General features: G+C 42.1%; 2 protein-coding genes across 2 annotated transcripts in view; one reads left to right on the forward strand and one right to left on the reverse strand.

Moving 5' to 3' along the window:
- The window catches only part of DTYMK (deoxythymidylate kinase), a 29465-nt gene extending 15554 nt beyond the window's left edge, over positions 1–13911 (reverse strand). Inside the window, exons 1-4 of the mRNA XM_089665714.1 lie at positions 13216–13911; positions 7558–7666; positions 5357–5447; positions 80–277 (exon numbers count right to left, since the gene is read on the reverse strand). Of these exons, the coding sequence (XP_089521840.1) occupies positions 80–277; positions 5357–5447; positions 7558–7666; positions 13216–13345 (528 nt within the window). The 5' untranslated portion in view covers positions 13346–13911. The remainder of the gene's footprint in view (positions 1–79; positions 278–5356; positions 5448–7557; positions 7667–13215) is intronic.
- ING5 (inhibitor of growth family member 5) overlaps positions 13648–23705 on the forward strand; it is a 30635-nt gene continuing 20577 nt past the window's right edge. Inside the window, exon 1 of the mRNA XM_089665707.1 lies at positions 13648–13814. Within this exon, the coding sequence (XP_089521833.1) occupies positions 13778–13814 (37 nt within the window). The 5' untranslated portion in view covers positions 13648–13777. The remainder of the gene's footprint in view (positions 13815–23705) is intronic.

The raw sequence follows: 23705 nt of genomic DNA on the forward strand, positions 1-23705 counted from the left end.
CCACAGTACATGGAGGGTGGGGAGTCTGCAAGAAGTGAGTTTAATATGGCAATCGTTCAAGTGTGTGTATTGATCTCACCTTCCAGTTAAGAGACCTGTCTTCCATAAGTTCAGCATAGCGTTTATGCACCTTCTGCTGAAAAGCACTTGTCTCATAACGCTCATTACCAAAATCTCCACGTTTAGCAGCAGCCTCAGGGCTTATGTCCAAAAAAAGAACAAGATCTGGCTTTGGAAGTCCAACATCAGGCTGCTTGCACCAGTGAAGGGAAAAATTCTGTATGGAAAGAAATCCAAAAATTAACATTCTGCAACAGCTTCTTAGATTAGCACATTGCTTGTTTCCAATTTTAGCAGAGCCAAAAGTCATGAAGGAGCAACTTAATGAATCCAGGGACAACTGGATATATAAACACACTGTTAGGTCCATATATATTTGGACGCAGGCACAATTTTAGTTTTTGTCGTCAGGTATTTACCAAAACATATTCAAGCTATATAGTTCTATAATGGATATGGGCTGAAAGTGCACACTCTCAGGTTTAATTTGAGGGCATGTACATCCAAATTGGAGAAAGTTTAGGAATTACAGCTCTTAAAGAGTAGCCACCCCCCCCTTTTTTTCAAGGGACCATATGTAACTTGACAATTGAACCAAAAGCGGTTTCCTGGCCAGGTTTGGGCTACTCCATGATTTCTTCATCAATTAAAACAGGTAAAAGGTCTGGAGTTGATTCTAAGTGTGGTATTTGCATTTGGAATCTATTGCTGTGAACCTACATCATGCATTCAAAGGAGCTGTCCATGCAAATGAAACCGGTCGTTGTAAGGTTTAAAAAACAAAAACAAATCCATCAGAGAGATAGCAGCAACTTTAGGAGTGGCCAAATCAACAGTTTGGTACATTCTGAGGAAAGAATGCACTGGTAAGCTCAGAAACATAAAAATGGCATAGACGTCCATGGAAGATAACAGCGGTGGATGATCTCAGGATCTTCTCCATGGTAAAAAAAAAAAAAAAAAACCCATTCACAACATCCAGACAAGCGAAGGACACTTTCCAGAAGGTGGGCGTATTATTGTCAAAGTCTACAATCAAGAGAAGACTTCACAAGAGCAAATACAGAGGGTTCACAATAAGGTGCAAACCATTCATAAACCAGATTAGACTTTTCCAGAACTGGTCTGGCTTGTTTAGATGTTTTTTGCTAAAGCATTCTTTGGACGGGTGAAAAGAAGATTAATCTGTACCAGAATGAAAAAAAAAAAAAGAAAAAAAAAAAAAGTGGAGAAGGCTTGGAACAGCTCATGATCCAGAGCATACAACGTCATCTGTAAATCATGGCGTAGGTAGTCTGATGGCATGGGCCATTAATATTTATGTGACAGAAGCAGCTGGATGAATTCTGTTGTGTTTAGAGATATACTGTCAGCTCAGATTCAGCCAAATGCAGCAAAGTTGATTGGACGGCACTTGACAGTACAGATGGACAATGAACCAAAACACACTGCAAAAGCAACCCCGGGGCTTTTGAAGGAAAAGTGGAATATTCTGCAATGGCCGAGTCAATCACCTGATCTCAACCCAATTGAGCATATATTTCACTTGCTGAAGGCAAAACTAAAAAAAAGGCAGAAAGAACAACTGAAGAAAGTTGCAGTTAGAGCCTGGCAAAGCATCAGAAAGGAGGAAACCCAGTCTTTGGTAATGTCCATGGGCTCCAGACTTCAGGCAGTCATTGCCAGTAAAGGATGCTCAACAAAATATTAAAAATGAACATTTTATTTATGATTATATTCATTTGTCCAATTACATTTGAGCCCCTGAAAATGGAGGGACTGTGTATAAAAATGGTTGCAGTTCCTAAAATTTGTACTTGATATTTATGTTCAACCCCTTGAATTAAAGCTGAAAGTCTGTACTTCAAATTAATTTGGATTGTTTCATTTTAATTTATTTTGGTGGCATACAGAGCCAAACGTATGAAAATTGTGCCTGTGTCCAAATATATATGGACCTAACTGTATATTTGAAAATTGATTGTAATTTTTTTCTTATTTTTTTTTTATTTTTTTAAACACACACCCACTTCAGCCTTACCTTAGGGCCAAGACACAGCCTGAAACCTTCTTTACAAATGCCGGGTCTTTGCTGGATAAAATTTCCACTCAGTAATGTTTCCAAATGTCCTCCCATGAGGCAACCAGAATCATCCACTAAATTGAATATGTATCATTAACCCAAACATCCAGGTTGCTTGACACACAGGTGAAAGCCAGGGGAAAACATTTAGCAGTGATGCAGTTATCACATTCACCTGATCTATGATGAGACCCAAGTGCTCAAAAGGATAGGCCCCATTTCTTTACACCTGGGAGAGTGATGTGTGCAACTCTGGACATCTCCTTGACAATAAGGTGCAGCTTCCAAGACCTGTGCATAATGTACCCTCTTTTTGGCATCTTTCGAAAGTCATCTCTCAGCGATTGAGGATTGGGAATCCTCTATTTTTGTGCCTAAGCAGGTACCTATACATTTTAGCCTGTACTGACAGGACTGGAGGGAATACGCAATTTGTCCTGATGTGTACAGTGGATATAAAAAGTCTACACACCCCTGTTAAAAGGCCAGGTTTCTGTGATGTAAAACAAAAATCATTTCAGAACTTTTTCCACCTTTAATGTAACCTATAAACTGTACAACTCAGTTGATAAACTGAAATCTTTTTAGGTGGAGGGAAGTAAAAATAAAAAACTAAAATATGGTTGCATAAGTGTGCACACCCTTAAACGAATACTTTGTTGATGACCTTTTATTTTATTCCAGCACTCAGAGTTTTTGGGTATGAGTCTATCTGCATGGCACATCTTGACGTCCCACTCTTCCTTGCAAAAACACTCCAAATCTGTCAGATTGCGAGGGCATCTCCAGTGCACAGCCCTCTTCAGATCACCCCACAGATTTTCCATCGGATTCAGGTCTGGGCTCTGGCTGGGCCATTCCAAAACTTTAATCTTCTTCTGGTGAAGCCATTCCTTTGTACATTTGGATGTATGCTTTGGGTCGTTGTCATTCTGAAAGATGAAGTTCCTCTTCATGTTCAGCTTTCTAGCAGAAGCCTGAAGGTTTTGTGCAATATTGACTGGTATTTGGAACTGTTCATAATTCCCTCTACCTTGACTAAGGACCCAGTTCCAGCTGAAGAAAAACCGCTTCAAAAGCATGATGATGCCACCACCATGCTTCACTGCGGGTATTGTGTTCTTTTGGTGATGTGCAGTGTTTTGCATATCTCTTGAAATTATGGCCAAAAAGTTCATCAGACCAAAACACATTTTGTCACATGCTTTTGGGAGACTTCAGATGTGTTTTTGCAAAATTTAGCCAGGCTTGGATGTTTATTTTCCTAAGAAAAAAGTCTTCCGTCTTGCCACTCTACCCCATAGCCCACACTTATGAAGAATACAGGAGATTGTTGTCACATGTACCACACAGCCAATACTTGCGGTTTTCTTCTCGCCTTTTCATTAATTTTGGAGGGACGTCCAGGCTTGGTAAGGTCACTGTTGCGCCGTTTTCTCCATTTGATGACTGTCTTCACTGTGTTCCATGGTACATCTAATGCCTTGGAAATTCTTTTGTACCCTTCTCCTGACTGATACCTTTTAACAATGAAATCCCTCTGATGCTTTGGAAGCTCTCTGCAGACCATGGCTTTTGCTGTAGGATGCGACTAAGAAAATGTCAGGAAAGACCTACTAGAACAGCTGAACTTTATTTGGGGTTAATCAGAGGCACTTTAAAGGATGGCAGGTGTGTACTGACTCCTATTTAACATGATTTTGAATGTGATTGCTTAATTCTGAACACCACTACATCCCCAGTTATAAGAGGGTGTGCACACTTATGCAACCACATTATTTTAGTTTTTTTATGTTTACTCCACCCCCCCCGCCCAAAAAGATTTCAGTTTGTTTTTCAATTGAGTTGTACAGTTTATAGGTCACATTAAAAGGTGGAAAAAGTTCTGAAATTATTTATCTTAGTCTAATTTTTTTACATTACAGAAACCTGACATATTAACAGGGGTGTGTAGATTTTTTTATATCCACTGTATATATAGCTTTAAATAGCGCGTCAGTTTCGTCTACCAGGAACAAAAATCTAGCTACAACAATCCTTTGACCGTCTCACCATAACTGGACCCATCAGAAGGGGAGGCAAAATCTTTCAACCAACAATCAGTTTTTAAAGTGGATGGCACTATGTCCTCAAGAACATATCTATATGGATATCATGTCTTCATACATCGTGTTCATGGAGTCTTTCATAAAAGAATCAATTTTGGAGTCTGCTAGTAGTGTATGGTTCCAAAGCCCTGAATGCTTGGTATTACAGTTGTCACATTTCTTTTTGCATTTTACAAAATGGTCAGGAGCCTTACGTGTCGGATTTGAAGAAAAACACATTATGATTCAGATAACAGCAGGAGGAGCACAATAGCTGTATACAGAGTTAACAGATATGTCAATCAGTTCCTTAAACCATGCATACAGATTCTGGCTACCTCCCCCCCCCCATGAAGGTGCAGCAGAGACCTGGGATACCATTTGAATCTGTACTGTAGCAGATCCAAGTGGCACTAAACCTCAGTTTAAGCCTTAGTGTTGCTCAAACAGGCCCGCTCCCTACCTTCAAATCACAAGGATGAGAAAGCCACGCTTCCTGATAACACCAGTGTCAACTGCTATGCGTCGCTCAGAGCACCAAAAGCAACATCCAATGCTGCAACAGCCTACCTTCCCTAGTTATAAACCAAGGGGAGCAATCTTCCCACAAGTCAGGGCTCTCAGCTTCGCAACCCCCAGACAACCACCGACCAGCCGCAAAAATGATCAACCCTTAGGGCAAAACCAACAAACCTTACGGGAAAAGGTCTGGCCAAAAAAGAAGGCTGAATTCCCTTAGGTCAAGAGGGAGCATTTAACAGACTCCCAACTAATCTGAGGGGAGCTGCTGACCACAATATTCTGACCCAAATTTAAACAAAACATGACAGTGTATGTTCATGAATGGTTGGAAAAACAATGAAAACTGGAGACCCAGTGGGAAGAGCTAGGCACCTCCAACATTTTTTGGCTTGCATTTCCTGTTGATAAAGGAACCAATCATTTCTCCAGTAGCTGTACTGATGAAATAATTGGGGAGGCTGTCGAAGTTAAACACATTAGCGGCTCACCTAAATGGGCTTCAAAACGGCATGGTAATAAGGGCTTCTGAATCCACATTGTACAGTACAAGACAGCAACACAACATGATTTTACTTGGTGTTGATATTTCATTTTTAAACATTACCTTTTTGGAGCTTGTGAATGCAACTCCTGAAAAAGCATATCGGTCCACCACAAGTGTCACACCACTTCTTAGCTTCTCTTTTATCAAAGGACTACAAAAAAAATAATAATGCTGACTTGACCCTGATATACAAATCTCGATGTTTATGTATATTGTAACTTTGTACTAGAAGAGACACGCACACACACCTTTTCTGGCACTTTGTTTGCATATAAAAGCATTTTATATATTTTTGGCTAGAAAATTTCTTAGAACCCCCAAACATAATATTTTTTTTAAAGCAGAAATGCTAGAGAATAAAAGCGGTGGGTCTTTTAATAATCACAAGGCATGTGTGCAGCGGCTTTTCTGAAATACATTTTTTAGAATTTTAATGCAAAACACAATACATAAACCAATTTTGTGGTAAAATAGAAAACATGTTACACCGAGTAAATGGATACCAAACATGTCACGCTTTAAAATTGCACATTCCCGTGCAACGGCGACAAACGACGAAAATTATACTAGCTATAGGCGACGCTTTAAAATACTTTACAGGTTAACACTTTAGCTCTGGTACTAGAATTGCTGCCCATGACCTGACATTTGCAGTATACCTTACATGTGCTGGACGATCGCTGCTTGCATGCACATGCGTGAGCACAAGAAAAAAAAAAATGTTTTTTTATTTTTTACACAGTCGTTTTAAATTTATGGATCACTTTTATTGCTGTCACAAAGAATGTAAACATCCCTTGTGACAGCAATAGGCATGTGATAGGTACTCTTTATGGAGAAATCTGAGGTTATTTTTAGTTAAATTTAGTTTTGGGATAATTGAAAGCAGTACAGTACTATTTTATATTTAGAGGTCTTGAATGTGGGAACACATAATACTACTTATCAGCTGCATGCGATCACTTAGAACAGGTGGGCAGCAAAGGAGTATATTTTTGGTTTAATGGTCCTGTAGCTCACAAAATTGTGGATCCCATACTTAAAGTAATATTAAAAAAGGCATTTAAAAAAAAAAAACAACAACAAACATCTTATACTTACCGTACCTGCTCTGTGTAAATAGTTTTGCACATAGCAGCCCTGATCCTCCTCCTGGGATCCCCCACTGGCACTCCTGGGCCCTTCCTCCTTTCGAGTGTCCCCAGAGCAAGCAGCTTACTATGGGTGCACCCAAGCAGGCACCTTCCATAAGCAGCTGCTCTACATGTCCATTTACACACAGCCCCGGCTCCACTCCAATCACCTAATTGGCTCACTGGCTGATTGACAAGGGCTCCCACTGCTGCCTCAGCAAATGAGGGTAAGTCCCTGGAGAGCCAAGGCTCTTGTGCACATTGCTGGATCATGATGGGGCTCAGGTAAGTATTAGGGGAGCTGCTGCACACAGAAGTTTTTTTACCTTCATGTATAGAATGCATGAAGGTAAAAAAACCTTGAGCCTTTACAACCACTTTAAAGCAAATAGTCTGTTCAATTTGCAAGGGAATTTTCACTTCGCTTAATAAACTGAGGAAACTCAGCTAATAATTATCCATTCATGGGCAAGCAATTTTTTTCCCCCCCTAAAAGCGATTGGGTATTCTTTGCAAAGTGGATTTTCATCTCATTCACTAAACTAGGGGAAAATCATTTGCAAAATAAACAACCGTTTGCCTTTAGTAAATCAACATCACTGTTTTACTTAACCGCTTGCCCTCCTGAGAATTTATCCCCCTTCCTAACCAGGCTATTTATTGTGTTACAGAGCTGCGTTACTTCGACAATTCCGCAGTCATGCAACGTTGCACCCAAATTAAATTTACGTCCTTTTTTCCCCACGAATTGAGCTTTCTTTCGCTAGTATTTGAGCGCCTGTGCAGGTTTTAATTTTTTGTGCTATAAAAAAAAAAATTTTTTTACCTTTTGCTATTAAACATGTCCAGTAAAAAAATTTTAAAAATCAAATTTCGTCATAAATTTACACCAAAATGTATTCTGCTATGTCTTTGCTAAAAAAAATCCCAATACGCGTAAATTAACTGGTTTACGTGAAAAGTTTAGCGTTTACAAATGGCGGTATATATACTGGAATTTTTTTATTTTTACTAGTAATGGTGGCGATCAGCGAATTATACTGGGAATGCGGTGGACATTCTGACACTGGGGGGAACTGACGGTGTCACTGACATCCCCAGTGAAACACTTTAGATCTCTGCACTTACACTTGTTCCCAGCGGTTTGCAGAGAAGAGTAGATGAACAGTGTGATCTTCAAGGTTACTTTTCTTCTCAAGATAAGAGCCAATCAGGCGTCCGATTTCAGTTGTTCTCTCTGGAAAACCATGAAACAGACATATGAGTATTTGAAATAAAGAATATTTTAAACATAAGCAATCTAGTCTTAGTGGGGAAAACACAGTCTAACTTAATTATCTTAAATGACACATTAGCACAGGACTTTGCTGGGAAAGGGAAGAATATACCACCTTGCAAGGTCAAGCAATTAAGTTTCACCTTACAAGTGGTCCTGCAATGTGTGAGGCACTCTCAGGCTTTGAGGAGATCTAGACATTTCTGCATATAAATTCAGCGTATGAACTCAAACAAGCAGGTTTGTTATTTAACAAAAAAAAAGGGTAGCCTTTGCAGCCTTTTTAAACTAAAATAAATTAACATGTTATACCTGCTCTGTGCAATGGTATAGCACAGTGCAGCCCTGAACTTTGTTTTCTGGAGTCCCCCGCCAGCACTCTTGGCTGCTCCTTTTCAGTGTCTGCCACCATAACAAGCCCTGTGCTTTGGGGTAAACATGTGGGCTCATGGCCAAGCTGGGCTGTGTGCATCCATGGATGCCACTCAGCCCCATCCCCACACTGTGCTCACAGGATTTGACTGACAGAAGCAGCAGCCAATGGCTCCTATTGCCAATTCTGCGTTCTGTGAATGCAGGGAAAGAGAAGAGAGCTGCTACAGACGGGCACAGCGCTGGATTGAGTGAGGACTTCAATATTTAGAGGGGTGAAAGGGCAATACTGCTTCTGAGACACTTTACCTTAAAGCACTAGTAAGTGTCATCTCCCTGCAAGATAAAGGCATAATGTGCTAGCATGCATTGCATACTAGATTATGCAAGTCTTACCTTGAAACGAAGCCCTCCAGTGGCATGTTCTCACCACTGCAGAGGCTTCCATCTTCACCCGGTGTTCCTTCCAGGTTTGCAAGCTGAGGCTGCTTGAATGGCTGACCCGTGATGACATCACTCTTGTGCATATGGCCATACCCACGGCATGGGTATGCCGTTTCTTCAGAGCGCATGCGCTGATGATGTCATCGACTACTGCTCACTAGAATATCTTCAAAACAGTGGACATTTAGGAGATATTCATTTAACCTACAGGTAAGTTTTATTATAAGCTTACCTGTAGGTAAAGATTAAAATAGAGCATTTACCACCACTTTAATGCAGGGATTGAACGAAGGTAAACATTTTATGCCTCTAACTAGTTGCCGCCCGGCCGCCATCTGGCTATAGGACGGGCGGCAAGTAGTTAAAGGTATCGTCCCTCCGGGTGGACGCCATATGGCATCCTTTCTGGAGTGCGCATTGCGCATGCCTGCGCGATCTGTCACAGGCCGTGTACCTCGGACACAGCCTATTACAGATCTGTGTACCGGCCCCGTTGCCAGTACCATGTGACCTGCTGTGACCAATCACAGCAGGTCACATGAGAGTTGGATGGCATGAAAGGAAGCCATCCATTGCAGACAAGTGTGTCTAGCTGTGGATGGTCACAGCGATCACATGCACAAGCTGGGCCAATCACAGCCCAGCTGTGTCATGTGATTAGCCGTGGCCAAATCACAAAAAAAAAAACCCATGAATGAATTGATTTCATTCAGGTAAATGCTTGCTTATAGCAAAGTAATTCTTTGCTATAATCAAACTGTGTAAAAAAAAAAAAATAATAATACTGATCACTGCCCCAAAGTAGTACAATGTTACCATGGTAACATTATACTTTATTTCATCAGAACACCTGAATCCAATGATTTGGAGGGGTGTCCCAATACTTTTGACAATACAGTAAACATTTTAAAATGGTTTTAACCACTTCCATATAGGGCTCTTTTACCCCCTTCCTGCCCAGGCCAGTTTTCAGCGCTCTCACACTATAAATGACAATTGCGCAGACATACAACACTGTACCCAAACTAAAATGTTATAACTTTTTTTCGCACAACTAGAGCTTTCTTTTGGTGGTATGGTGTACAAAATAAAGTGCCTAGGCATGCAGACTGCTTCTACAAACATTTGTGAAAGAATGGGTTGGTCTCCAGAGCTCAGTGAATTCAAGCATGGTACCATGATAGGTTACCACCTGTGCAATAGGTCCATCAGTGAAATTTCCTTGCTACTAAATATTCCACAGTCAGCTGTTAGTGGTACTAACACAAAATGGAAGTAACTGGGAACAGCAGCGGGGTCAGGTCATGCAGAAGCGCACAGTGCGCAGAAGTCATCAACTGTCTGCAGAGTCAATAGGTAAAGACCTCCAAACCTTGTGTGGCCTTCAGATTAGCACAACAACAGTGCGTAGAGAGCTTCATGGAATGGGTTTCCATGGCCAAGCAGCTGCATTCAAGCCTTGCATGACCAAGTACAATGAAAAGCATCGGATGCAGTGGTGTAAAGCACACCACCACTGGACTCTAGAGTACTGGAGAGGTGTTCTCTATGAATCATGCTTCTCTGACAATCCGATGGACGTGTCTGGGTTTGGCTGTTGCCAGGAGAACGGTACTTGCCGGACTGCATTGTGCCAAGTGTAAAGTTTGGTGGAGGGGGGATTATGGTGTGGGGTTGTTTTTCAGGGGTTGGGCTTGGCCCATTAGTTCCAGTGAAGGGAACTCTTAAGGCATCAGCATACCATGACATTTTGGACAATTTCATGCTTCCAATTTTGTGGGAACAGTTTGGGGAGAGCCCCTTCCTGTTCCAACATGACTGCGCACCAGTGCACAAAGAAAGGTCCATAAAAGGGATGGATGAACAAGTTTGGGGTGGAGGAAGTTGACTGGCTTGCACAGACTCCTGACCTCAACCCGATAGAACACCTTTGGAATGAATTAGAGCGGAGAGTGCGAGCCAGGCCTTCTCGTCCCACATCAGTGCCTGACCTCACAAATGCGCTTCTGGAAGAATGGCTAAACATTCCCATAGACTCACTCCTAAACTTTGTGGACAGCCTTCCCAGAAGAGTTGAAGCTGTTATAGCTGAAAAGGGTGGGCAAACTCCATATTGAACCCTACGGACTAAGACTGGGATGCCATTAAAGTCCATGTGCGTGTAAAGGCAGGCGTCCCAATACTTTTGGCAATATAGTGTATAATGAGCCAAAAAAAAAAGTCTAGTTTTGGATAAAGTGGGGAAAGGATTAGAACATGCTGGGTTTGGCTGCCATCCAGTGCTCCTTTAGCATTTACCCTCACTTCCTGAGCTGAAGCGGCTCTTGCACACAATGCCACAATTTACAGCATTCTGGCTTTTTTTTTTTTTTAAAGGAGAAGTTCACCTTTTAGAACATGTTCCAATTCCTGCCGTCTCTCCTCCAATCCCCCTCAGTGCAAGAGCAGGCAGGAAGATCTTTCTCTTGTGGTCTTAGAGTGCTTCATCTACACGGCCACATCATTCATTCAGTTTCCGGTGAACGAACAAGTACCATCATCCACAGCTTCAGATGGCTTGTAGTTTATTCACAAGCCCTGCAGCTTTCAAACTGACAGCTGTTATGGAGGGACGGCCTGAAAGCTGAAGTGCTTGTGTGCAGAAGACTGACATTGCATCTCTGATCCATTGATCAAGGCTGCAATGCTTTCCAGTCTCCTGCAGGAAAAAGTAAATGTGCATATTTTACCTAAAACAAATATGCACATTTATTATTGTTTCTAAAAAAGGTGAACTTGTCCTTTAAGGACCTAAATGCAGCCTCAAATAGCCTGTACAAACAGCCACAAAAATATTAGTAACCCAGTACTGCATTTAGATCAGGAAAAAAAAAAACCCCAAAAAAAAAAAAAACCACTCACATGTCCCACAATCCCGCCGTCCTGTATTCCAGGCGCCGGCATCTTCAGTGTGGGCACCCAGCTGTGACAGCTTGCGGCTTCACAGCCGGGTACCCACTGCGCATGTGCAAGTAGCGCTGCACTTCCAAAATGGCCCCGTCGTCTTCTGGGACCTGTCACGTGTCCCACAAGACTTCGGAGACGGAGGGTAGGAGGACAACGTCAGTTTCTGATCACCTAGGCGACTGCCGCGGAAGTGGGTACCTGTCAAATTCGGGTACCCCCCCCCCCCCCCAAAGGTGCCAATCCTTAATGGGGAGCAGGGGACCAATCTTTAAAGCGGAACTTCCCCTTTTGGGTGGAACTCCGCTTTAACTAAAGCATCAAAAAAGCATGTTGAAGTGGTAAACACTTTAATGTGTGTTAAAGCTGAAGCATGTGTAAATGAGCCTTTAGGCTCGGTTCACATTGCCACAACTTGGGATCCAACTTGTCAGACCCCAAGTCGCATGACATGTGAAATCCCATGTTAGTCAATGACAGTTGTCTTAATTAGCACTATTGAAGTCTCTCCGACTTTAGAAAAGGTTCCTGTACTACTTCAAGGTGACTTCTGACCGATTTGTGCCCACAGACTTTAATGGAAGTCACCTCCAAGTTGGATCCTCATCTATATTGATGCGATTTGGACCCGACATTACAGGAAGATTACCCAGGCATTCCCCAAAAGTTGAGAACCACTGAAGAGCTTGTGGCGCTGCTCGAGGCTGTATGTAAATCACTGTGTTGGCAGAGAAAGACGGAGAAGCGTCACAAGTTACTCCAGAGATTTGGTGTAGTATATAGTGGTGAACGCCGCTCAAATGATCCCCAGGAGTCAGAAAAAGTGCGTGTGTGTGATAAATGGCCTCGGCCTTCGCTCCGGCCACGTCAACAGATGCGTTTCGCCCTGTCCATAGGGGGCTTGGTCACAGAGGCATCAAAGGGCGTGGCCGGAGCAACGGCTGAGGCCATCTATCACACACATACAGGTTGTTTTCTGACTCCTGGGGATCGGTTTGAGCAGCATTCCCTGAAAGTTGCTTCATAGTAGTACTCAAGTTACCTGGAAGTAGTGTGAACCAAGACTTAGGGCTCGTTCACACTAGAATGCAGTGTGGGAGAGTCGCATTCCCATTTGGCTTCCTGCACCGCATTCTGATCGCAATGCAGGAGCTAATGACACCCTGAATGCAGGTTGCAGACACATTTTCTTTGCTCTTACCAGACCCCATGTGATGGGGATGCTGTGCTTTTAAAAAGTAATGCATGCACATCTGTTAGCACTCCGCGGTGCAATTCCAATGAACGGGCTTGGAATCGCACAGCGTGTTCCTGTGCAATTCAGATCAGGATATAGTGTGAACTGGCCCTTAAGGTCATTTGCCTCTAAACGCCCCTCTATGTAGCCTACCTGGCCATGTGTACATAGGTGTCAACAAGCAGAAAACAACCCCCACTGAGCATGGTTCAGCACTTAGGAATTCATTCATTCCAATAGCCAGAATTAATATTGTGGCCAATGAAACGAATGCCCAAACATCAGAATGCGCCTAAATGCATTTGCATGACGTAGCTTGAGGCACATTTTTACCACTACCAGCAGTAGAGGTCCAGAAGAGTTGGGCCCAACCTACACGAGGCCTAGTACGGCAAGCACGACTCATTTTCAAAGCATCCCTAAAAGGTACCGGCAGGTCGTTTGGTGACTGGAAAAGATAACACATAGAGCAGCAGAAGACATGACAGGCCTCATCTGCCGCCGTTTCTCTTACCAGGAAAGCGCATGCCCTCGGTCGGGTAGCCCCGCTCTTTCAATACCTCCACCAGCCGCTTGGCCTGCGTGCTCTTCCCGGCCCTGTCAGCACCCTCCAGTACAATTAAAGCCCCACGCCGTCCCGCCATCACTAACAGTACGAAGACGTCCTCTCTAGAACACCCGGAAATAAGTCAAACGCGCCGCTCTGACCTGCCAACCAATCACCGACTCGTAAGACTTGCCACACCTTCTAACCTACACCTCAGTGCCGATCCTACCTCCTCTAATGGGATGTTTCACATCCTTGAGAAAACCGCCCACCAACTAGATAAGGATCTGTACCAATAGGATAAGAGCGCCGAGCGGACAATCCTCCAATCAGGGAGACGAATTTAGCAAGCCTGTAGGCGGATCCAAAGCAAACCGGGTTCAGCTTGCAGCAAGTCGCGGAACGGCTCATGAATATTAATCGGAGAGCCGTCCAACCCGCCGCGCCGGAAACGTGCTGCTCATGAATAACCCAGCGAGCGGTTGAGCGGGATTGAGGGCTGGCGGAGGAACAGGCGGACTTTGTGAATATGGCGACTGCGATGTACCTCGAGCACTACTTGGACAGTAAGTGTGGGCTAAGAGGAGGCGAACGGGTAGGGCAGGTGGGGCTGTTATCGCGCGGTGCGGGGACGGTTCTAGTGAGAATCAGCCGAGCGTATAATTAAAACTGCGTCACCAGTCCGTGAGCGCGCTCTCACAGCTTAGAGGGCGACGTGTTGACGTCCATTGCCTACGTAACTCCATTTTGAGTCATGAAAACTTTATTTAAAAATCGTTTTTCACTTACTGAACAGCCGTAACGTTCTGACAGTATTGTCTTTGACATCGGTATGTTGACATTATAAGAGATGCAAATGTAAGGATTTGAGTGACTTTGACAAGGGCCAGGTTGTAATGACTAAACTCCTGGGTCAGAGCAACTCCAAAGCTGCAGCTGTTTATTTCAGGTACTTTTATAGCACTGTTAACTTATGCAGTGCTTTACATATATAGTATACGTTCACATCAGTCCCTGCCCTCAAGGGGCATACAATCTAAGGTCCATAACTCACATTCATACTAGGGCCAATTTAGGATTCAATTAACCTAGCATGTCTTTGGAGTGTTGGAGGAAACCGGAGTACCTGGAGGAAACCCACGCAAGCACAGGGAGGACATGCAAACTCCAGGCAGGTGGTGCCCCAATTGGGATTCAAACCAATGACCCTAATACTGCCAGGTGGAAGTGCTAACCATTTAGCCATTGTGCTTCCCCCTGTTGTAGGGTGTTCATGGTCTGCAGTGGCCTACCAAAGTGGTCCAAGGAAAGAACACGGTGACAGGGTTATGGGTGGCCAAGGCTCAATACACGTGGGAAGGCAGGTCCCTATAGTCTGATCTAATGGTAGAGCTACTGTGGCTCAGATTGCTGAAAAAGTTCAAGCAGAACTTCACCCAAAAGGGGAAGTTCTGCTTGTTTTCATCCCACTGTTAACAATTGACACTTTTTGGGGGTGAGGGGAGGGAGCAGGTACCAGCTTTCTCTTCCAGTTTGATTGCCTCAGTAACTTGAGTGGAGGAACCTCACCTCCCCTTACCCTGCAGCATTCTGGGACATCACAGGTCCCAGAAGACTGCGGGACCATTCTCAAAGCGCAGCATGCATGCACAATGGCAAACCGGCCATGAAGCCACAAGGCTTCGCTGCTGGTTTCCTTTAGTTAAAGTGGTTGTAAAGGCTGAAGGTTTTTTTCCCTTCATGTATTCTATGCATGAAGGTAAAAATTATTCTTCATGCAGTGCCCCCACTCTGATCCAGCCATATTCACAACAGCCTCTGCTGTCCGGGGACTTTTCCTCCTAATTGACTGAGACAGCAGCAGGTGCCCATTGGCTCCAGATGCTGTCGATCACAGCCAGTGAGCTAATGAGCAGAGAGCGGGAGGTGGGGCTGAGCCGCGGCTCTGTGTCTCATGAATGCATAGAGCAGCAGCTCAAGGACAAGCACACAGTGGTGCCCCCAGGGCAAGTGCCTTTCTCTGGGGCCATTGCTCGACGGGAAGGAGCCAGGAGTGCTGGCACGGATCAGGGCATTTGTTCCAAAACCACTGCACAGAGCAGGAAAGTATAGACAAGTTTATTTAAAAAAAAAAAAGCTTTAGTATCGCTTTAAGATGCCAGAACCTGGACTCAAAGCCGATTGAAGAATCACACAGTGCATTGCAGTTTGTTGCATATGGGGCTGAGTAGCTGCAGACTGGTCAAGGTGTCCAAGCTGAACCAGTTTCCCCAGCCAAAAACCTGCTACAGTGGGCATGTGAGCATCAGAACTGCACCACAGAACATTGGAAGAAGGTGGCCTGGTCTGATGGATCATGTTTTCTTTTACATCATGTGGATGGTCTTGATGCATGTATTCCACTTAGCTGGAGAAGAGATGGTACTAGGATGTGCTATAGGAAGGCTGTTCCACGAAGGCCGCACCTCAAAACTTAGAGTACTTAAAGTGGAACTAAACTCCACTATTGTTTTCCACCAAAGAAGCTGTCCTCTTAACTGCCATGGTGCTTCATATGTCATCAGTTATGACACCAGCCATTTGATGGTTTGACAGTTTGGTTGAGAGCACAAGCAAATGTGACAATTGGCATTCTGGGCATGTGCCAGGAATGTAACTTTTTTTTGAAACTGTTAAATTGATGGGTTTACTTCCACTTTAGAGTTCGTTCACACCATGGTCTAGCAATGACCGTTCTGAAAGGGCACAATGAAATCAATTGTTCTCTATGTACCCTGTTCACAACACTGATAGCTTGTTTTTTTTTCTCTGCAGTATAGTTTAAACTAATGCCAGGTAAAAAGAAAAAAAGGCACAAAAGTGAAAAACACACAGTGCAGAGGGTGTTACACTTAGTCCTCCTATGAAGAGAAAGGACCCCAGGGCACCAGATTCCTGATGGGGACTGGAGAACTTGTGGCAATCTTGACTGTGGGAATCCGGCTTTAACTTGCTGCTGTTTCACAGCCGGCTGCGCATACACTAGATATTCTGCGCTCTTAGAATGGTCCCACAGTCTCCTGGGATATGTAACTATTTCCAGAAGGATGGGGGGGGGGGGGGAGAAGAGGGAGCGAATACCTGTTCAAAAAAATCAATGAGCTTTGGAGAGAAAAGTAGTGCAGCTCACTCGGTGCTTCCATCTTTGTCTGGTGTTTCTTCCGGGTTTCTCATCTTCGGCATTGAACGGCCGGGCTGCGGTGCACATGGGAGTTACATTGCCGTAGGTCCTAAATGTGATCAGAACTGTGTATGTGCTGCTCAAATCACATTACCCACTGTCAGGCAGGGGGGAGATTTATGACAGAAGAGACCAGAAAAGAGGTCTCTTCTGTTATAAAAACCCTGCCTGTCAGCGTTTTAGGTATAAGGACTTTACTACCACTTTAAGACTGCAATATACATATATGCTGCGGGTGGGCTGTATGACCAGCAGTCAGATTTACAGTACTCAGCATAAATGAGTACACCCCAACAGATCTGTAAGAAAACCTTTGTTTTCCTTTCAGTATCAACATTTTCTATGGGACACTATGCTAACAAATGCGGGCCATTGGTTGCAAACGAGATTTGCTAATTTGCACACACAGAGTATTTTTCCTAACAAATTAATTCAAGATCATGTGTTAAAAATGAATACATCCCATTGAAAGTCTTATGCAGGCCATGCATGGGTCGAATGCTTAACGAATTTTCTTTAGAAAATCAGAAATTTAGTGCGTTTTATAATCCGATGGTGCCACCGTTGATTTTGAAATTCAACCAACCAAGCCTTCAATTGCACATGTTGCTACAGAAAAGAATTTTCCTGGCCAATAATTTTCTTTTCTTTCCAGGTCACAGCTCATGATGATTTCTTTTTCGATTATATTTCTTGCATGATTCTCCCATCATTGATAAATTTGTTCACTTTTCAAAATATTTCCAACATGCCCAAGCACTCAAATTCGATGGTTACTCGAAAATTGGCCATTGCTGTGGCCCACTAATGGTGCAAAATTCAAACAAAAACTCTTAGAAAAGATTTTCAAAAGAAAATTCTTTTGGAATTTGACTGGTGTAGGGCCGGCTTTAGGAGCAAAGCTAAATTTTAGACCGCAAAGCCCTAATTAACAAGAATTCAGCTACAGTTGAGTCTCATTATTCCTTAAATGAATTTCCAGCAAACAGTTGATTATAGAAGTGTGTTACTTAAGGAAAACCCCTTACCATTTCATGCTGTCAGCAATGGCACCACACAGGGTGGATTTGATTTAAATCACTAGTGAAAAGGCTCGATTAAAATAATTTTTAAAGAGCAATTGTCATCTCTGTCCCGCAGCGGCTCCTCCTCTGACCCGCTGTTGACTCATCGACAGTCCTATTCACTTTAATGGGACAGCTGGTGATGCGGCAATGACACAACAAGGTGAGGGACGTGGCGGCAGCATGCGAGTGGATGTCCGCTAACAGGCGCTGCCATGATGGATCTAAAATGACAGGTGCTCTTTAAATGTAAGGACTCCGACTCATTTTTGCAGGTAGTTAGAATCTTTAATATTTGCAAACCAAATGAAGGTTTCCTTCTTAGAATAATAAGCTGTCTGGTTACTAAAACGGTGATATCAGAACTGATTTCAGGTTAATCACATATAGTTGAATTAATCAAATTTTTATTTCATGTTATTTCTCATGGTTACTGTGAAATTGTGTGAATGCATTAATGCAGTGCATGATATCTCAGCTTGCAGAGCTTGGATTCATTGAATGAGTTTACCAAAAATGTAAATATTGCAGAATATACAGCCTCATGCTACATAACCAAGCTCCATTTCATGCTGAATAAACTAAATTATTAATGTATATTAAATAGAAAACAATCTTTAGCTAGATATTTTCTCCAAAAGCATTTTATTAAAATAAATTTGATTAAAAATCCGATTTTAATTAAAAAAAAAAAAAAAATCAGATTTAAAAAATCGATTTTTATCCACCCTGGCACTATATGGAAGAGACATGTCACAAGGCTTGAGAAAGAGAAAATGTCTTTAATCAAGAATGGTGAAGGCTACAAGAAGATCAGCAAATACTGTAGCAAAGGTAATACAAAAATTTAACATAGATGGAACTGCAACCATCTCACAGAGACATCCAAGCCATCCACAGATGTTAACACCTCGACAGGAGGGTCTTTTGATGAAAAGGGTTGAAGAAAATCCCCATGCAAGTTCACTGCAGTTAGCTAAAGAAGCCAAACTGGGGTGATTGTTTCCCGTGACACAATATGGCATACACTGCAGAGGAATGGCATGCATGGGTGTTGTCCATGAAGGAAGCCTCTCCTAAAGCCCATGCACAAAAAAGCCTGTCTAGAATTTGCAACGGCCCATGCTGAAAAATAAGACTACTGGGACTCTGTACTCTGGAGTGATGAGACCAAGATAAATGTTTTGGAACTGATGGCTTCAAAACTGTATGGCGTTGCAAAGGTGAGGAGTACAAAGAAAAATGCATGGTGCCTACAGTGAAACATGGTGGTGGCAGTGTTCTTCTGTGGGGCTGCATCAGTGCTGCTGGTGTCGGGGAGCTGCAGTTCATTGATAGTATCATGAATTCACAGATGTATGGCTCTATTGAAAGAGAAGATGCTACTATCACTCCATGCCCTTGGTCGTCGTGCACTTTTCCAACATGACAATAATCCAAAACACGCATCTAAGGCCACTGTTGCATTTTTGAAGAACAGAGTGAAAGTGATTCAGTGGCCAAGTATGTTTACTGCTCTGAACCCAATCGAGCACCAATCCGGAATTCTGAAGAGACAAGTTGAGCATCACTCTTCATCCAGCATCAAGGCTTTAAAAGAGGTCTATCTTGAAGAATCGAAAAAGTTAGATTTTGCAATATGTCGCCAACTTGTTCATTCCATGCCTAGAAGATTGGGTGCTGTCCTTACAAATCATAGAGGTCATACAAAATACTAGATGTAATAGTTTTTGTTGTGGGGTGTATTCATTTTTTCATCAACTAATTTGAGTAAAACTGAAGATTTTGTAACCTATAATGTAAGTTATATTATTAACCTTACTTTCATGTAAAGAGCTAAACAAACGTATAAAACTCAGTTTTGTCAAAATTGTGGAAATTGTTGTTGTGTTCACTGAGATATTGATTAAAATCTTCAAAAGGGGTGTATTCATTTATGTTGAGCCCTTGTATATGTGTCACTGTCTTTCTGTGGAATGCACTCAGTTGGCGCCTCCAGCACTGACCACTTGGGGTCAGCTACCTCTAATTGGGAGTCCGTAAGAAGGGCTCCTGATGATGCCAGCACCCTGCAAACACTGCCACATGATGGATAGCTACTCCTACCTGCCTCAGGCTTCACTGCTACTTTAAAGTGATGGCATAAATGGCCACCCTCAGTCCCTGAGATCTCTGCTGGCCGCACACATCTTCAGCCACTTTCATTGGCTGTGCCTAGATGACGTGGCTTCCACGCATGCTGGAGTTAATTTATCTTGGCATTGCCAAACTTTACCCTCAGCTGCACCTGCAGGATGTAAAGGGCAGGCAGGTAAAAACTTTTAATGCAGAAGATACATAGTATGTCTCCTGCAGTAAAAATCCTGCCCATTTCCGTGTGTGTGTGCGGGCCAATTTTCAGCTTTCAGCGCTGTCACACTTTGACAGTTGCATGGTCCTGTAACACTGTACCCAAGTGAGATTTTTTTGAGACTGATAAGTTTCTTTTGGTGGTATTTATTCACCACTGGGATTTTTATTTTTTTGCTATATAAATGAAAAAAAGACCAAAAACGTGGAAAAAAGTGTGCACACAGGCAATCGATGTGGGGAGACGTTTAGAAACGTCCCCCCGCATCGGAAATGCTCCCGTCCGGCTGTTTATTGGCATGGGCCAGACAGGAAGAGGTTAAAGGATAAGCTCAACTTTTGATAAAAAATAAATGCTTTTTGCAGCTAAAAAAATGTGCATTCATTATTTTTTCCTGCAGGAGCCTGTAAAGCATTGCACCAGTGTTCAGCAGATTGCTGGTACCATGTAGGTCTCCTGCAGATCTGTCAATATATCTGCTTGGCTATACGGGATGTATGAGCAAGTAGATATACTGACCGTGCCGTGGTAGTTAATTGAGAACTATAACTTGAGAGCCACTAAGGCTGTCGGGACTTTTAGTTTCTCATACACAGAACACTGAATGAGTGACGCGGGCAAAGCCCCGCACAGCCACTTTTTGTTTTGTTTTTCAATTTGACAGCTAGCAGGGAGAAGATCCCTGCTAGCTGTCAAAGTGGGGAATCGGGGGAGGCCGGTGCTTTCATAACACGTTATTCCCTGAATATGGGAATATTGAAAGGTGAGCTTATCTTTTAATCACTTCAATACCGGGCATTTTTACCCCCTTCCTGCCCAGGCCAATTTTCAGCTTTCAGTGTTGTCGCACTTTGACAATTGTGCGGTCATGCAACACTGTATCCATTAAAACAATTTATATTTTTTTTCACATAAATGGAGCTTTCTTTTGGTGGTATTCAATCACCACTGGGTTTATTTTTTGCTAAATTAAAAAAACCCGGTAAATTTTGAAGAAACAAAACGCATTTTATTTGTTCCGTTATAACATTTTTCAAATAAAATAACATTTCTTCATAAATTTAGGTCAAAATTTAGGTTCATAAATTTGGTGAAAAAAAACCCCAAATGAGTGTATATTATTTAGTCTGTAGGAAAGTTAGTCCACAAACCATGGCGTGTATATTTATTTTATCTCTGACAATCGATCAATCCTGAATATTGACGGCCCATCGCATTTCTTGAGGCCCAAAAACGACAGGATAGTACAAATACCCCCCAAGTTACCAATTTTTGGAAATAGACAGTCCAAGGTATTTAGTAAGAGGCATGGTGAGTGTTTTTTTTTTTTTTTTTTTTTTTTCTTTTTGGCGGTTGGGAAATGTAGAAATTAAAAAAAAAAAATCACAATTTTTTATTTTTCCTTTACATATTGTCACCAGTCCAGTACAGCATTTATTATATAACTAGTGTGGCAGTGATCAGGGACACTGGTGACTGTATGTAAAAAAGAAAAAAAAAAGTTTAATGTAATTTTTTCACTTTTTTTTTTTTTTTTTGTGACCAAAGCAATACAATGTTACCGTAGTAAAATTTAACTACTCTGGGCAAGTGCTCAGGATTTGTGTTTTTTGTGGTGTGTGTGTGTGTGTGTTTTGGTCTTTTTTTTTTTTTTTTTTTTTCTTTACACATTAGGATGCTAATACCAATGTATTTCATTTGATATTTGCAATCATTGTTACTGAATGAAACTGATTTGTTCAGTCTCTTTTGTTGTGATTAGCTGTGACTGGGAAAAGCTCAAGTGATACAGATGGGCTGAAATTGGCCCTGTCTGTATCGTGTGACTGCTTTGACCAGTCACAGCTAATTGTATACAATGAATGGAATGACAGGAAGTCATCCATTGTATACAATTGACATGTGATTGGTCAGAGCAGTCACATGACACTGGCAATGGGCCAGTGTAGTGGTACGTCATCGACTTTGTCACGTGGTGACAGGACATTATATGACGCAGAGTCACAAGGAGTATCCCGCGCTGCAGTCAATCTGCTATAGGTCGGGTGGGAGGGTGTTAATATTCAATCTAGCAAATTGAAGCAGAAATCTGCGCGCTTTTTTTTTTTTTTTTTTTTTTTTTTTTTTTTTTTTTTTTTTTTTTTTTACACAAGTAAAATAAGTTACTTCTAATCATGACTATCCTATAGTCATGGCCAAAAATATTGGCACCCCTGCATTTCTGCCAGATAATGCACCACTTCGCCAGAAAATTGTTGCAATGTGTTTTAGGCATTCTCATGTTTATTTCTGTTTTGTATTGGTATGACAGAAAAAAGTGGAAAAACAAAAAGCCAAATCTAACATATTCCATGCAAAACCCCAAAAATGGGCTGGACAAAGTTATTGGCAGCTTCTGAAAAGAAGAAAGTAAGACACTACATTCCAAGTTTGTGATGCTCCTGTAATTTGTAATTAAACTCACCCATATCAATTACTAGGTGCTGACAATATAGAAATCGCACCGGCAACCAGCTAAAATGGTGAAAAATTGACTCAACCTTTCTATTGTGTGTCTGTGTGCCGCATGGAGAAGGGAAAGAGTAGCAAAGAATAGTCCTGAGGATTTGAGAATAAAAATTGTTGAAAAGCATGGACAATCTCAAGGTTACAAGACCATCTCCAGAGATCTTAGTGTTCCTGTGTCCACTTGACAATGTTGTGCACAGATGTTTACAGCCCATGGCACTGTAGCTAGTCTCCCTGGATGTGGACGAAAGAGAAAAATTGATCAAACGTTGCAACGAAGGATTGTTTGGTGGATAAAGCACTTCAATCAACTTCCAGGCAAATTCAAGCTGGCCTTCAGGCACAGGGTACAACTGTGTCATCTTGCACCATACATCGCCATCTGAATGAAAAGGGACGCTATGGTAGGAAACTAGAGCTGCAACTAACGATTATTTTCATGATTGATTTGGTTGGCTGATAATTGTTTTGATTAATCAGATAAAAAAAACGCAAAAATGCAAAGTTTAAAAAAAAAATACAGATTTTTTTTTTAATTAAATATCTACAGTATATTCAGTGGTGAATATAAGTAACCAGCTATATGGTTGGGGAACAAAATATCTAATCCACTTTCAGAATAACAGACAGGAGATCTCCAGTGTGTATATATACTATTAGAGGTTGAATCTGGTACTTATCCTGCTTTAAGAATGTTCGTTCGATTTTTCTAATTGTTATGAGCGATAAATCGTGATAGAAAAGTTCAAAGGAGCTGAATAGAAAACTTTTCTCGATCTAACAAATATTTAGACAGTATGTGGGTTTTTGATTTTAAAATTGTTTAAAAGCAAGTGTAATTTTTGAACTACATTCATTGAAAATACAAATCATTTTTATACAAATATTTTCTGAAAATCAATTTGTATGGCCAGCATAAGACCTTGTAGTAGCGGCAGCATGCTTATTTTTATCAACGGTCAAAACAATCAGCCCTTTATAGTACAAAAACATCGGACATGTTCACATCTGCGTATTTTTCACCCACTTCCTTTATTTGGAAAGGGTCAGTCAATTGTTGAACGCAAAAAGTAGCGTTTTTGGTTCTACAGACTTCAGTGGAAATACTGCAGAAAAGCATGTAGTGCGTTTTTGCCGCGTTTTTGATGTGTTTTGAGTTTTAAATCTGCCTAACAACAAGAAAAAGAGAGTGCAGGTGCAAAATGCAATGCAGAAACGGCTCAAACGCAACCAGCATAGTTGTGAACCTAGCCTTAGAATCACTTCCTTCTGCCCAGAACTACATGCTCCATGAAGCATTGCTCCTCATACATTC

Source organism: Staurois parvus, unplaced genomic scaffold, assembly GCF_062004578.1.
Source record: "Staurois parvus isolate SC_StPar_1 unplaced genomic scaffold, SC_StPar_1.0 ptg000049l, whole genome shotgun sequence".
Taxonomy (NCBI): domain Eukaryota; kingdom Metazoa; phylum Chordata; class Amphibia; order Anura; family Ranidae; genus Staurois; species Staurois parvus.